This window comes from Anser cygnoides, chromosome 32 (assembly GCF_040182565.1).
Source record: "Anser cygnoides isolate HZ-2024a breed goose chromosome 32, Taihu_goose_T2T_genome, whole genome shotgun sequence".
Classification (NCBI taxonomy): domain Eukaryota; kingdom Metazoa; phylum Chordata; class Aves; order Anseriformes; family Anatidae; genus Anser; species Anser cygnoides.
The window spans coordinates 1,369,031-1,383,898 of record NC_089904.1 but is presented as its reverse complement, the minus strand read 5'-3'; the positions used below and the strand labels follow the sequence as shown (position 1 = coordinate 1,383,898).

Genomic DNA, 14,868 nt, shown 5'->3' with positions numbered 1-14,868 from the left:
TACTCCATAGTAATCTGCATTTTAAAGAGCTTGCTCTGCTCTTAAATTATTCAGGAAGTTTGACAGTAATGCTATGAAACATGCATGCATTTTTGTCAATTGCCAATGTACAGTCTGCACACAAAAGCCATGTTCCTTCGCTCGGATCTTTTTGAATGCTGTATAAATTTAACGTCCTGTAAGTGACTGTATTTCAGGAGGATATAACACTTCTTTTGCTTCTTGTGACGAGCTGGAATTGACCGGCATGCCAATAGCTGAAGGATTTTAGAACAAAAAGGCGTGCTGCTGTTGTGTCAGTGTGCAACAGCGAAGCATCCTATTTGGATGAAGGGGGAACGTAAGCAAAGGCATTGTTATGTACAGAGCCTGTCTGCAGGGCCTGCCTCAAATCTTTGCCTTCAGAACTCCCTGTGGACACAGCGATGAGTTCAGGATGTCATTTACTAACTGCTGCAATGCTGCTCATTGTCTAGATCACTGCTTTCTTCAGTTTTCCTTCATGCTTACTAGGATGGAGGACAGGCGCTAGCTGCAGAGCTTAGCACACGTGTGGCGATTGCATCCTGCAAACAGATCTCGTACAAGGAGAGGGGACGCCTGGCCGTGGCCAGGAGAAGTGGCAGGGCCAGCAGCAGCTCAGGTGCTGCTTTCTGAGGGCTCCTGGATCGCCCTGTGTCGAGAAGTCTTTCAAAGCTAAGGTGCAGGGGTAAAAACAGTTTAGCTGCCGTTCATCTATTAGAGGAATCTAAATTAGGAGACCATCATCAAAGATTTAATATCCTGCTGACCTAACTCTATTAAAAGTCTGGTAGCTTAAATTTTGTCATGTGTTGGCCAGGGATGCTTAGGGACATGGTGCTCCCAAACCGCGAGCACTAAAATTAGGAGATGGTGGAAGACACAAGCTCTGACCAAATCCATTCCCACTCCCTGCCGTGTTTGCTGCAGTTTGGAGGAAGGAACATGGCTTTTCTGTCTTCTTGAGCCTGCATAGCTGCATGCTCAGCTGTCTGCCTGAGACAACATGATTGGCCTTGCTTAGTCACCAATATGATCTTGATGTTTACAGCAACTCACTGCTTAGTCCTAACAGAGCAATTCGGGGCTTGGTCCCGTTCCCATCGAAGTCAGCGTCACGCAGTTTGCTGGTGACCTCGGTGGGAGCAGGAGGCAGGCGCCGAAGTGATAACAGCCTTGTTTGAAAGTGGGGAATGGCCGTAAGGGCCACTGGCTGCTAAGACCCATCAAATCCGTGAGCAAAAGCATCCTCAGGCTTGGCTCTGAGAAAACTGTAGTTAGGAGCCTATTTGAGACCGAGAAGAGAGTTTGAGCCTCACTCAGTAATGCCCCCTCTCCCTTTTGGCAACTAAAATGATTTAAAATATTTGTTGTTTACCGAAAGAAGTAACAAATCCAAAACCAAACCCAGCAAATCTAGTAAGCTGGCCTGTTTTATTTTAAAAACAGAGCTTCAGTAGGTGGCTTTTAAGCTGAATTTTTTACCGCTTGGAATAAGTTCACTGCCAACTTCTGCGTGGAGTAAATGCCACAGATCTGTCAGTGGCCTTACCTCCTATTCCCCCCCCCAAAAAGAGCTGTATTAATGCTTGCTGTCTCCTGCCTTGTGTTTTGTACTGAAACTTTTTCCCACCCCTTCCAACACAGGTGGTTGTCAATGCCTTGGTTGGCGCTATCCCTTCCATTATGAATGTGTTGTTGGTCTGCCTTATCTTCTGGCTGATTTTCAGCATTATGGGGGTTAACCTGTTTGCCGGGAAATATCATTACTGCTTTAATGAAACATCCGAGGAGCGCTTTGAAATAGATATTGTTAACAACAAGACAGACTGCGAAGCCCTGATGCCACCCAACTCCACTGAGATTCGATGGAAGAATGTGAAAATTAACTTTGACAACGTTGGGGCAGGATACCTGGCTCTCCTGCAAGTTGTAAGTTTTGCCTTCATTGCCTCCCTATTAGTGGGAAACACAAGATTTTTCTAGTGTACTCTGCGTTTGGATTGCTTCCCACTCTCCATGAAATACAGCATTGCACTAAATAAATCCACCCGGGTCTGGTTCTGGAAGAAAAATCCCCATTTTAGCTTTCATCCCTTTGCCTGATTGATGTGGGGCTCCCAGCACAGCGGGTGGCCCCAGCTCCACTCTTTAAAAGAGCCTACCAAATCATCCATGAGCTGACAGTAAACCTGCACATTTAGATTAAATGAAAAGATAAATATTTAAGTAATATTAAAGTTACTTATAAAGGGAGGTGACAGGGGCCAGGGAATCCCTGACATAGCTGGCACAAAGCAGGCTTGTACATCTTTACTTCAGGTGATTTCTAAGAGAATGTGTGTTTCCTTTGCTAGGCTACTTTCAAGGGCTGGATGGACATCATGTACGCAGCAGTAGATTCCAGAAAGGTAAAGTGCATGACCACTCACAAGCTCGCCTTCCAGTAGTTCACACTGCTATTTTGCTTAAAGTCAACAGCAAAAATTGTAGAACTATGCTTATGTAATGGATTTCATGCTGTGACTTTTCGTTTGCTGCTGCTACTGTGGTGAGATAAAAGATGCTCAAGCAAATCCCCAAAAGGGCAGTCCCCTGGTTGCTTTAGAGGCGGGGAAACTCCTGGTGGACTAGAAATACACTGAAAAAAGGAATACAATGAAGCTATATTTTTCATCATCAGAATATATTATGGGGGGATTAGCTAGAATTAGCCTCAATGAACCTTCGTCACTTCATCAACAAGTACCCAAGTGACTGAATTTTTGATATTCTCTCTATGTTGGAGCTCTTTCTTCAGGCACTTTTCTTGTTCTTACATGCTGGAACCATGCAAGTACTTCATTTTTTCTTCTTTTTATTCTCTTTCCTTGGTTTTGTAAGAAAATATTTTTGAATGAATTTTCTTGTCCTACACTGGGTGCAAGGCTGGAAGCAAACAGCACGACAATGTTAAGACAGCGTAAAAATGTTTTTCCCTTTTTGATAAACCGATGGATTTATACTCCCGTCTTAAAAAGAAAGAACGATGCCTTCACTTTGACAGTGCTTGTCATTAAAGTGATCATTTCCTTTGTGATTTATAAATTACTGTATACTGTGTATGCCTAATACAGGAGCACTGACCTCATCCTGGCTGATGCTGAGCTGTGCTTCTGAGACAGGTGGGAGGTAGAGTGCTGTGGAGAAGAATGGGGACCTTCCCTCAGCACAGAATTACAGTTAAAAAGGTGTAGAAAATTACAGGAAAGCTGTCTTTAGACAAAAAGGAAACTTTTAAAGAAACAAGATCTCATTTTGACTATATTTGTATGATGTCTTTGCAGTGGCATTTATTTCTCTTCTCCCTTGCAGCAAGAAGAGCAACCCAAGTACGAGGACAACATTTACATGTACATATATTTTGTTATCTTCATCATCTTCGGCTCCTTTTTCACCCTGAATTTGTTCATTGGTGTCATCATTGACAACTTCAATCAACAAAAGAAAAAGATAAGTATTTGCTTATTAGTAGGGGAGCTGAGACCCATTTGAGGAATGTTGGTAATTCAAGCCGATGGGGTTTTTCTGCATATTAGGGCCCAGGACCTTGAGCTCCTGGCACAAGTCACCCCTTCTAGAGCAGAAGCACTGTGAGCTCTTAGTCTGTCACTCCCTACCCAGCCCCACTGGGACTAGAAGAACAGGCTCAGAGAGTACGAGGTGACCCAAAGCTTTATGTAAAACTCTAGCTAGATTGGAACTTTTCCCTAGAATAAATCCACCTGCATTTCTTTTGTTGTTTTGTTTCCTTATTTGTTTTTCCTTGACTGAAATATATAGACTGGAAGTAAGATGTCCTCCTTGCCACTGTCATTTTCAATCTCTCTCTGTAATAGTGCTTTTCTTCTTTGGAAGTCAAGCTAAGGATTTGTGTGTATGGAATACCCTGCTAAATGGCCTCCATTTTAGAAAAAAACCTGACACCTCTGCTACCTCTTTATCACAAATGAGATAGAGAGGATGGGGAAGGATATAGCGCAATAAAGTGGGTTATTCATAGGAAAAAATATTCCATTTTCTTTAAAGGAAAATCAGTACATCTTGGGTATTAGTATAAGTTATTTCTGTCTAAAATAGCTGCCACCAACTTCCCATATGGCAGGTATCCTCATGACTTAGTTAGCATGTTATTCCTTTCCCTTCTGGTGCATGAGCTGATTGTAACCAGTTTTCCTTTGCCCCTTTACTTTGGAGGTCAAGATATTTTCATGACAGAAGAACAAAAGAAGTACTATAATGCCATGAAAAAACTGGGCTCAAAGAAGCCTCAAAAGCCTATTCCCCGACCTCTGGTGAGTATGTTATAAAGGGAACTGCAGAATAGACTTTCAAAGGAGTTTCAGCTCCAAAAGCAGCCTTTGTTCTAACTCAGGCTGGAGTGCACATCACCATGTTCTTGTCATTATAATCCAGGTATGATCTGAGAAAGGTTAAAACGCTACAGCTGTGGTTGATGTTAATCAGTTGGCTCACTTGAATCAACAAAACAATCTGAAAATGCTGTGGCTAAGAGGCTGTGCATAGAGAGGGGGAGACTGCCTGGCATTAGTGAGTAGGTTCCTGGACGGTCAGCCAGCCGTGTGGGTTACATTGAGCGAGACCTAAGCACATTTCCCTGCCTTGTGAAAGGCTTTGGATGGTGAGTCTCTTAGGTAATGCTATGGACAAGTCATCCTGCCTGACCACTGCCAGGATGCAAAATAAGTGATGTTAGTTCATGCACCCTGCATTCGGAGCCACCACTGCAAGGGGGACCTGGCTGCTTTCTCCAGCTGTGAATGAAATTGCATCACTCTGCCTTTGCTCCCAACAAAGAGCGAGATATGCACTGCTGGTAGGGTTCTGGTAGTCCATTTTTGATATAAATAGTAACATTTTCCTACCTTTCCTGTAAACAAATTGATTTGTGGCTAGAGGGTGCCTTGAAAGCCTTAAAGGATTCTGAAAAATTGTCCTCATGCACGTTGTTACCAACAGGAGGACAACTTGCTGACTAACACTAGATTTTATGTTCAAACCTTTTTGGATCATTGTCTCTCCCCGTTTGCACAGAACCGTATTCAGGGAGCTGTCTTTGACTTTGTCACTCAGCAAGCTTTTGATATAGTCATCATGATGCTCATCTGCCTCAACATGGTGACCATGATGGTGGAGACAGACACACAAAGCAAGCAGATGGAGGACATCCTTTACTGGATCAACCTGGTGTTTGTCATCTTCTTCACCTGTGAGTGTGTGCTGAAGATGTTCGCCTTGCGGCACTATTATTTCACCATCGGGTGGAACATTTTTGACTTCGTGGTTGTGATTCTGTCCATTGTGGGTAAGTAAGTGCAATGCAACTTAGAAGACTGTGAGTGCTAGGCTGTTTTTCCTGGTGTTTGCAGAGTAAGGCACATTCTTGTCGTTGAAGAGGATGTATAGGTACCAGGACTTCTGGCTTCTCTTTTTAGCCATGTGAAGAGACTGTAGCAGAGTTTGGTAGCTTGAAATCCTGACTCATGCACCTTCCTCTATTCTGGCATTCATTTCCAGTTGTATGGAGTAAAACACTTAACAATTATTCTCCCTGTCTTTAAAAAGAGAAATTTTACTCACCTCGTTGGAATGTTATAATGCTTACTAACCACTGAAAATAGCATTGCAGTGCTTCCTACATCAGCATGTGATTTGCACTCTTGTTTTCAGTTCTGTTGAATCAACCAGTTTCCTCCAACAGGTTTTTGGTTTTAGCAGCTAGTCTGTAAAACACTGGAAACCTCACAAATATTACAGGGTTGCTTAAAGACCTGGCTGGATGCAGCTGTGCCCAGGCATACTGACAAAACAAAATCAGAACTTAGAGGCTGTCCTGCAGTATAAAACTTAAATCGAGATTTGGCTGCTGCTTGAAATAAGATTTGTCTTATGTGTGTTTAAGCATCTTCAAAACAGAGCCCATAACCTGAATGTGTTGTCTAGAATCCCATGGCAGAGTTAAGCAGCAAGACACCTCTAAGAAACAGCTCATCCATCCTGACACAGGTGGAATTAAGCACTCTGCAGCTGTACCTCTCTTACTCCCCATGCAGGGGAGCTGTCTGGGGAGCCTGAGTAGCTAGCCAAGACTCAGATGCCTGAAAGTGAGGCCTCATAAACACAGACCCCTTTTGAAAATCCAGGTGTTGTGTGTTCCCAGTCCCTTGCCTAGGTTCAGAAGAGGAAGCAGACTGCACGTCACCATTGTCACTCTTGTCCCTTTCCTTCTTCTTTAGGAATGTTCCTGGCTGAAATCATTGAGAAGTATTTTGTATCACCCACGCTCTTCCGAGTCATCCGACTGGCTCGTATTGGACGTATCCTGCGTTTGATCAAAGGAGCCAAAGGAATCCGCACCTTGCTTTTTGCCTTAATGATGTCTTTGCCTGCCTTGTTCAACATCGGCCTCTTGCTGTTCTTGGTCATGTTCATCTTCTCCATCTTCGGCATGTCAAACTTTGCCTACGTCAAGCATGAGGCCGGCATAGATGATATGTTCAACTTCGAGACCTTTGGCAACAGCATGATCTGCTTGTTCCAGATCACTACATCGGCTGGCTGGGATGGCCTGCTGCTGCCAATCCTAAACCGGCCTCCAGACTGCGATCTAGACAAGGAGCATCCCGGGAGTGGTTTTAAGGGGGACTGTGGGAACCCTTCAGTGGGCATTTTTTTCTTTGTGAGTTACATCATCATCTCCTTCCTGATCGTGGTCAACATGTACATTGCCATCATCCTGGAGAACTTCAGTGTGGCGACAGAGGAGAGTGCGGATCCGCTGAGTGAGGATGACTTCGAAACTTTCTATGAGATTTGGGAGAAGTTCGATCCCGACGCCACGCAGTTCATAGAGTACAGCAAGCTCGCGGACTTTGCTGATGCTTTGGAACATCCTCTCCGGGTCCCAAAACCCAACACCATTGAACTCATTGCCATGGACCTGCCTATGGTAAGTGGAGACAGGATCCACTGTTTAGACATCCTGTTTGCCTTCACCAAACGTGTCCTGGGGGACAGTGGAGAGCTGGATATACTGAGGCAACAGATGGAGGAAAGATTTGTGGCATCCAACCCTTCCAAAGTGTCTTATGAGCCCATCACAACTACGCTGCGGCGTAAGCAGGAAGAAGTCTCAGCAGTGGTTATGCAGAGGGCTTACAGGGCTCGTTTAGCCAGACGGGGGTTTGTTAGCCGAAGGCCTGTCCCCACAAAACTGGAAAACGGAGGAACAAACAGGGAGAAAAAAGAAGGCACCCCATCCACGGCCTCTCTCCCATCATATGACAGTGTGACTAAACCTGAGAAGGAGAAACAACAACGGGCAGAGGAAGGAAGACGAGAAAAGGCGAAAAGACAAAAAGATGTCAGGGAATCCAAGTGTTGAGACAAAATAATAGAATTGTACAAATTTAAAAATATTTGCAAGTGAAAAGATTGTTTACAAACTTCATGAAATATATCAATACAGAACAGCTGTGGAGACACTTACCTGAAGATCTTATACCAAACATAGTCTGCTTACTATGTGACAGCGTTGCATCTAAAGCAGTGACCTACCACCTGTTTAAAGGACCCTTGTAAACAAACATTTAAAAACAAAAAAGGAAAAAAAATGGATTTTCTATTGTTTGGGCAGGTGGATACTGCATGTTCCACATCAGTCAATGCAACTTAGGACAAACAAGCAAAATAAAACACACACACACAGAAACAAAACCCGCTGCTGGGATTCATATATTTTCCAAAGCAGCCAAAAATGGATTTTATTTTCCCATTTTGTTGTTTATTATTGAAAGAAAACCCAGAAGTCACGATGTTAAAGGGTTTGTTCATGCAAAATTAGATTTGCATTTAGCTAAGCAGCAAAATCAAAAAAAAAAGTGAAAATAAGCAAAACAACAAAAAAAGAAACTAACCACCCATTTAGCCCATGCCATTTAATTAATTGTCATAGTTTATTTGATATTTATTATCTGCATTCTACTTTCTACATGGGCTTTACTTGGTTTGGGAGATGGGGTAATCGGGTACCTTCAGCCTGCAACCAGCGCGGGCTGATTCCCCAAAACTAAAAGTGCTCGTTCAATGCATAGAAACGATTTGCATGATGGCATGCCGTGACCAGGAACCATGCATGAGGAATCATTAAGCCACAAGACACTCAGTAATCTGTCCACAGCAGTGTGTTAAGCCATAAATTCGAGGCACTCCACTGACTACCGTACACTGTATTTGGAGATAAACTTTAACAATAATCATGCCCTTCACCCGTACTTACCCGTTCTTAGCAATCTTTCATAGACCTGCCAGTAGAAAAAAAAAAAAAAAGAAACAAGCAGATGAAATACTTGTGTGTGTGTATGTTTAACAGCGTGTCTTTTTTTTCCCCATACAGCCGTCTTTTGCACACTGAAATATAACAAAAACTAAATGCTGCTCTGGACCTCATCCAAGGGGAGATGTTAAAACCTGAGAATGGCTCGTTATACTCTGTCACTGTAAAAACCAAAATCTAGGGCTTAAATACCAGCCAGTAAGTTAATTTGTATCCTGCGATATTTAGCATAATATTAATTATTAGTCAGCCTCCATCCTGCAGCGTAGACACTTTTTTTTTTTATTTCCCCTGTGGAGATGAGTGCTAAAGACCATAGCATGGCATCTCTACGGGTAGAGACGTGGGGAGCTTGGAGGGAGCGCTCCCCACAGCGGGCCTGGGGAAGGGGACATCGCTCACCGCGCGCAGCTGGCCCACGGCCGTCGGGCTCCCCGCTCCGGGCAGCTTTCAGCAGCCCCAACCCCTTCCTCCACTCCTCCGTTGGCTTCTGCAGCGCTGCACGGGTTTGGGTTTGTTTTTCTTTTCTTGCTTCTGTAGCCATGAGTTGTGTTTTGTTTGTTTTTTTTTTTTGTTGGAAGCAAAAGGCAGCGCGTGCCCGTGGGCGGTGGGACCAGCACCAGCCCGGGGGTGCTGGGTGGCGAGCCGGGCGTCAGGTGCCTTCGCCTCCTTCCCATTTCTTACGCTTTCACGGACTGGCAACTAAGAAGGCCCTGCAGGGTGGGTAGGAATCAGAGCTACCTCTTGCCTAGTCTTCTCGCTGCAGCAGTAAATAGTGCCACAGAAGAGAAGGTCAAACATTTCTGTTTTCCTAGCGATCCCAGCCTCTCCACTGTCCCCCGGCACGTTTCGCGGTGTCCTCGTGACTTAGCCAGCTCTCAGCCACCGCTCCGGGCGCTGTTTCTCTTCAGGGCCAGCACAGGTCTCCCCACAGGGTAGGTTGGCAGCGCCGCAGCCCAAAGGAGACGCCGGGGTCGGCACCGCTGCCGACCCCAGCCAGGCATCACGCGGGCTGCGCCGCACGCGAGCGCGGTGTTGGACCGTGGACCAAAACCAAGGGCGCCCATCCTAGCGGGAAAAACGAAGACACCTAAACCTGTCGATGGCAGGAGGAATCCTGGTTGGCGTAAGCTCACCCCCCCCCCCCCCCCAAGACGTTTTCCAGGAGTCGCTCGCAGCGCAGGAAGCCACGCAGCAGACAGCCGTGCCAAGTCAGCCGCTCGCAGCACGCAGGCCAGCCATCGCCGTGCCCGGAGCAGTTCTGCTGCGCCCAGGCACACAGCAAGGAACCTTTTCTATCCTGTCAGCTCTCGCCCCAGTCGCTCCTAGGATATGATGTATAATAACAGAGAAAACATACATATGTACAGGCTCCATTGTAAACAGCACAAGAAAAAAAAAATAGCTGAAGAGTGTGGTTGAACTTTTTAAGAGAATATTATAAATACTGTAATATATCATTTTATTTTATCAGCATGCCTTTTTGTAAATACAAAGAACTACAAAAATAATAGAATGGCTTCTGGCTTATGCCATTGTCCATGTTTATTTTTATTTTTTTAATATCTTTCTGTTGTCCTTAGACTTTAGATAGCCAGTAAACGTCCCCCAAAGAAAAAACAAAACCCTACCGTCCAAAAAAAAAAAATAGATTTAAACAAACAAACAAACGGCTTTATTGCAAATGATCTTTGCAACATCAGGAGTAGGTATTTTTGGGTTCCAATGTGCAATAAGTTGACCACTTCTATGCAAGATTTGGCTAAACTTCATAATTGTTCTTAAGCTGGGCTATTGACTCGTAGGTGAAGCTTGGTACATTTAGCGTTCATGCTGGCACTTTCATTAAGCTGCTCAGTTACTTTCAGAAAAAATCCCTTCAGACTCTGTATATATATTTATTTTTTTAAACATTAGATCTGTATTAAACGCAAGAGGCCGGTGGTATCGTTAATCGGTATGGCTTAAAAAGGAAGAGGAACGAATAGTTTCTTCACCTGTTCTTTGGCTGGAGGCAAGTCCTTCTGCTCAGAGAAGAGTTTTGCAGGGTTTTTGCTTTGTTCTTCATCTCGGTTTGCTGCTCGGGGCAGGCAGCGCCATCAGCACAGGTGCTGAAGATAACGGATCTGCATTTCGGTACGTCTTCACTAGGTGAAGCCAAGGACAGAGGGAAACTTGGGTCCAAAAGCATTAAGGACATCGGTGTCATACACAAGTCTGAATTCAAAGGCGTACACAGAATTTATATTCCAGATTCAGGGTTGTGGGCATAAAGTGAGGGTGGTGTTGGCAATTAAAGGGGCATAGCCAAGAAGTCAAGACTACAACAAGTAGCTCTCTTCCCTCCCCCCATTTATAAAATTCCCCTTTTTAGTTAATTTCTTACCGTGTTCTAAAAAGAGCAGAGGGGAGGGGCAAAAAGGAAATACCAATTTAAGCTGCTTTATTCACTTTTCCTGTTCACCTTTTTTTAAAATATAGAAGCCAATGTTGAACAACAACAACAATAAAATAAAACCATGATGTTAGAGGCCACACCCGAGTTTGAATTATTTAATTTTCCGCCGCAAAAAAAAAAAAGTTAAAGCTGTAAAAGATCAATAGTGAAGATTAGTGTATTAGAAAATTGCATGGTGGCTCATAATGTTCTTACCCAACATGATTAAGAATTACGTTACTATAAGCCAAAAGACAATAAAATAAACGTTACCCTTTTCACTGTACAAGGTAAGGTTGTCTCGGTGTCCCAGTTATTTGCCTGGTTGCACTCTCCTTCCCTTCCATACTTCTTTTTTTTGGCTGCTTTTTGGTTGAAAGCGTGCAAGAGAGACCAGAGTAGGATGCTGCTGGGGGGAGGTTGGTGTCTCAGCTCCTGCCGGTGCCTGGCTTGCCCTTGCTCCCAGTCCTGTGCCACGCTCAGTGCATCCCTGGGGACCGGTGGCTTGGTGGCCACAGGGCTCCTGGCCATGGGCAGCGTGGTGCCCCGCGTCCATTCGGGCTGGGCCCACAGGTGCCGGCAGCAGCGCGCCCCACACACGGGTTGTCTCTGCTGCTGCTGCCCATGTCCAGCGTGCCCTGGCACCAGAGGACTTCAGCCTGCAGCGCTCAGCCTGAAGACCCCTCTCGTTTGCAGTAAAAGTTGCTTAAAAAGAGGAGCCAGAACAGATCTCAAGCCAGCAGCAAGCCCTTCCCCGTGCCGCTGGCCACGCGGCATCCACACGGCCAAGCAGGACGAGCACCGAGGCCGGTGCCAAGGACCCCAACCAGCACCGCTCGCTTGGGCGCTTTGCTGCAAAGCCGCGCCATCGCCTTCCCAGTCCCTGCTTGCTCCAGAAGCAGGGTGAATCCAGCGGGGTCCCCCACGTGTGCTGATGAAGAACTGGACGGCAAGAACTGAACCCACACAGGGGCACAAGCCCGCATGCTGCCCAAGCACGGGGTCCTGCTGCTCAGCAGTGCTGAAAGGCCCCGGAGCGGGGATGTGGCAAGCATCCGCCTGCATCGACCCCGTCAGCCCAGCAGCAGCTCCAGCTCCTTGCACTTCTTTGGAACCGAAGGGCTGAGTCGTATGCAAGCTCCGTGCCTCACCTCGCTGGGGACCAGGATCTGAAATGAGTTGTTGCTCGTCAAACGGCCGAGGTAGCTCCTTGAAATTATTTCTTCTGCTAGGTCCAAATTAATTCACTAAACGTGACTTTTAGGGCCAGGCACCGCGCCTCAACATGGACAACAACACAACCGTTTTCTAAACAAGTCAAGTTAAAGAGAAACAGAAACCACTTCCCCTTTGCCAGGTCACTGCATATCATAATCATGCGCACGAAGGGCATAGTCTCCAGCAAGAGACGCGTCATCTCCTCTTAGTGCAGGGAAGCAGGACACCTGCCTTCTGGTCCCACTTCTACCCATCTGTAAAATGGGCATCTCATTACCTACCTCACAGGGGTGTTGTGAGGCTTAATTAGCGACTGAGTGTAACGATCTGAGACTTGCAGCTAGCATGGGCACCACGGTGTGCGCAGCACCAGCCTGGTCCATAAAAATGCTGCTACAAAACCTTCTTGGCCAGCGCTGCTCCAGCTGAGGCAGCTTCCCACTGCCGGGGTGAGATCCAGCCGCGCGCTTTGCTCACGGGTTGGTCTGAGGCCTCCACGGCAGCCTCGCTCCCCCAGCACTCCCGCATTTTATTCTGCTTTATTCTCTGCTTTACGGGAAGAAAGGAGGAGGATGGGACCAGCTGGGGATGGGAGGGAGGAGGAATGAGTACAGGGAAATGCAGCGGGCTGGGAGTTCAATGTCTGGACTTTGAGTTCCTTTGTACTGTACATCTTTTTACTTTGGAATTTGCAATAAAAAGCTGTGTCCAGCTTGGTTTCATTCTCTCTCTTGGATGCCCTATTGTTCTGTTACCTTCATGATGTAGCTGAGCATGGTAAATGCCTGTCCTGTGCCCTGAAAGCACCACACGATCTTGCCTCAGTGCTCGGGCAGCTCTGGAAACCAGGAGGTGCAAACTCCTTTTCCTTCTCACAGCGATGAGGCTGAGTTATCCCAAAAAGCATGCGAAGGACAACAGTGATAATATGACTTAGTTCTGACCAGGGACATGGTGCCTGAGCTATACAGGGAGGTATGTGGCGCTGAGCTTTTCGGGTTCAAGGCTGGCTGCTTGCAAAACAGGCATTGAGCTGCTGCAGTGCAGAGCCTGCTCCTGGCTCTGCAACAAGTCCTGCAACACCCTGGCCATGGAAACACCTCTAGTGTGGAAACCAGACAGGGTTTGGTGCCCAGGCTGGGGCAGGACCCCAGCAGTGGCTTTGCAGAACCAGGCTGAGCTGATGGGTGCACGCTGGGATCCAGCCTCTCTTGAGCAAACACCCCAGCTCCTTTGGGACCAGGAAGTCACAGTTTCAAAAACCACACAGCCCCGACACTGAGCTCACCCCAACCTTAGCAGGGCACATTCAGGCTTTTAGTGTTTAGGGAGGCCGAGTGCTAAAATGCGTTAGGGGAAGCATCCTGCCATAAACGCCGTGCGCTTGCTTCTGGACATCAGCCCACCCCTGCAAACACACGGCACTCCGGGCAGATCGGTAACCCCTAAGCAGCAGCGCCTTGGGCTATCACAAAGCCATCCCTGAAGAGTAAACACCCTCGTCCCTCACTGCGGTGAGGCCATCAGGGACGCAGCATCCTCAAAGCTCTGCTCCCCACCGCCCCACGCCACATGCTGCCCCCTGAAACGCCCCGGTTCCCGTGGCCGCTGTGCTGCAGCGTGGCAGATGGCAAAGCCGCCTCTCCTGCCGGCCTCCGCAGCTCCCCCGAGCCCGGTAACAGCGCGAGCGGGGCGGCCGCTGGGCTCTGACCTTCGCTTACTGTAAGGAGCAGCCCCGAGAGGAGCAGCCCTGTGCCAGGAACCGACTGCGCTGCTGCTTCAGGGAACAGCACTCTCTAAAGGGCAGGAGACACAATTTCATTTAAAAGAAAAAAAGTCGGTGTTACTTGTCCTTAATTTTCTTCTCTCTTACTGTATTCCACTGCTTGTTGGTTGGATTGATGCAATCTGTTTCTTGATACAAAAAGATTTTAACTCTAATGACAGCAATCAGACCCAAAGCAAAAGATTTTTAGTTACTGCGCAGCAGTTTCTTGCTTAAGAAATGGAAAGAAAAACCCAGCCCCAATGTAGCAAACGGCCCAACAAGCAACCAAAGCCCCCACATCAGCCGCAGGTTGAATGGCTGGAGCATGCTCGTCCCAAAACCCAGCTCCAGGAAAGCAAAGAGTGTTCAGGACAACCCCAAGCAGCACAAAACACCTCCACAGCAATAGTGCATCAAGGCACTGGTGTTATAATTAACCTCTCTCCAACAAATAATTAATCCCAGCTCCTGGTTTAGCTTAATAACACGGCAGAGAGCTTTTGCCTCTGCCCAGGCTGGGTGCTGGGGGGCACCCAGCAGCTCTGCAGCCCAATGGACAGGGGGGTGCTGGATCCGGAGCATCATGGTGCTGCCTGCCCAGGCTCCTGTGGCCACCAGGATGCCCCCAAGCATCACCCACCTGCAACCTCACAGCATGGAGGGGGGACCCTGAGGCTGCCAGGGCTCGGCGCAGCTTCGCTGGCTGCTAACTGCAGCCCAAGAGGCCAAAAATCCTCCCCACAGAGCACGGCTGCAGCACCGGCTTGGAGAAGCAGCCACGTCGGGGTGTTTGGGGAGGCTCCACAGCCAGTGCTGTCAGCCCCCTGGGAAGGCAAAACGGATTGAATCCGGTGAGAAGCTCAAACTTGATCCTCTGAAACAGGTTGCCGAACTGCTGGGGTTCAGCAGGAGGGGATTCCTACAGGGCTGGGGACATTTCCACAAGGAGAGGGAACAATTTCCCTATCCCCTTCCCAGGCACCGCAGCACAAGCTACAGCAGAGAAGCACCACTGGGCACTAGGGAAAG

General features: G+C 47.2%; 1 protein-coding gene across 11 annotated transcripts in view; it reads left to right on the top strand.

Moving 5' to 3' along the window:
- SCN8A (sodium voltage-gated channel alpha subunit 8) overlaps nt 1-11,147 on the top strand; it is a 60,969-nt gene extending 49,822 nt beyond the window's left edge. For all 11 annotated transcript variants that reach the window (XM_066985694.1, XM_066985698.1, XM_066985692.1 and 8 more), the window contains 6 exons: nt 1,669-1,953; nt 2,379-2,432; nt 3,376-3,513; nt 4,251-4,355; nt 5,116-5,386; nt 6,318-11,147. In XM_066985694.1, coding sequence (XP_066841795.1) covers nt 1,669-1,953; nt 2,379-2,432; nt 3,376-3,513; nt 4,251-4,355; nt 5,116-5,386; nt 6,318-7,465 — 2,001 coding nt within the window. In that variant the 3' untranslated portion in view covers nt 7,466-11,147. The remainder of the gene's footprint in view (nt 1-1,668; nt 1,954-2,378; nt 2,433-3,375; nt 3,514-4,250; nt 4,356-5,115; nt 5,387-6,317) is intronic.
- The last annotated feature ends 3,721 nt before the right edge of the window (nt 11,148-14,868 follow it).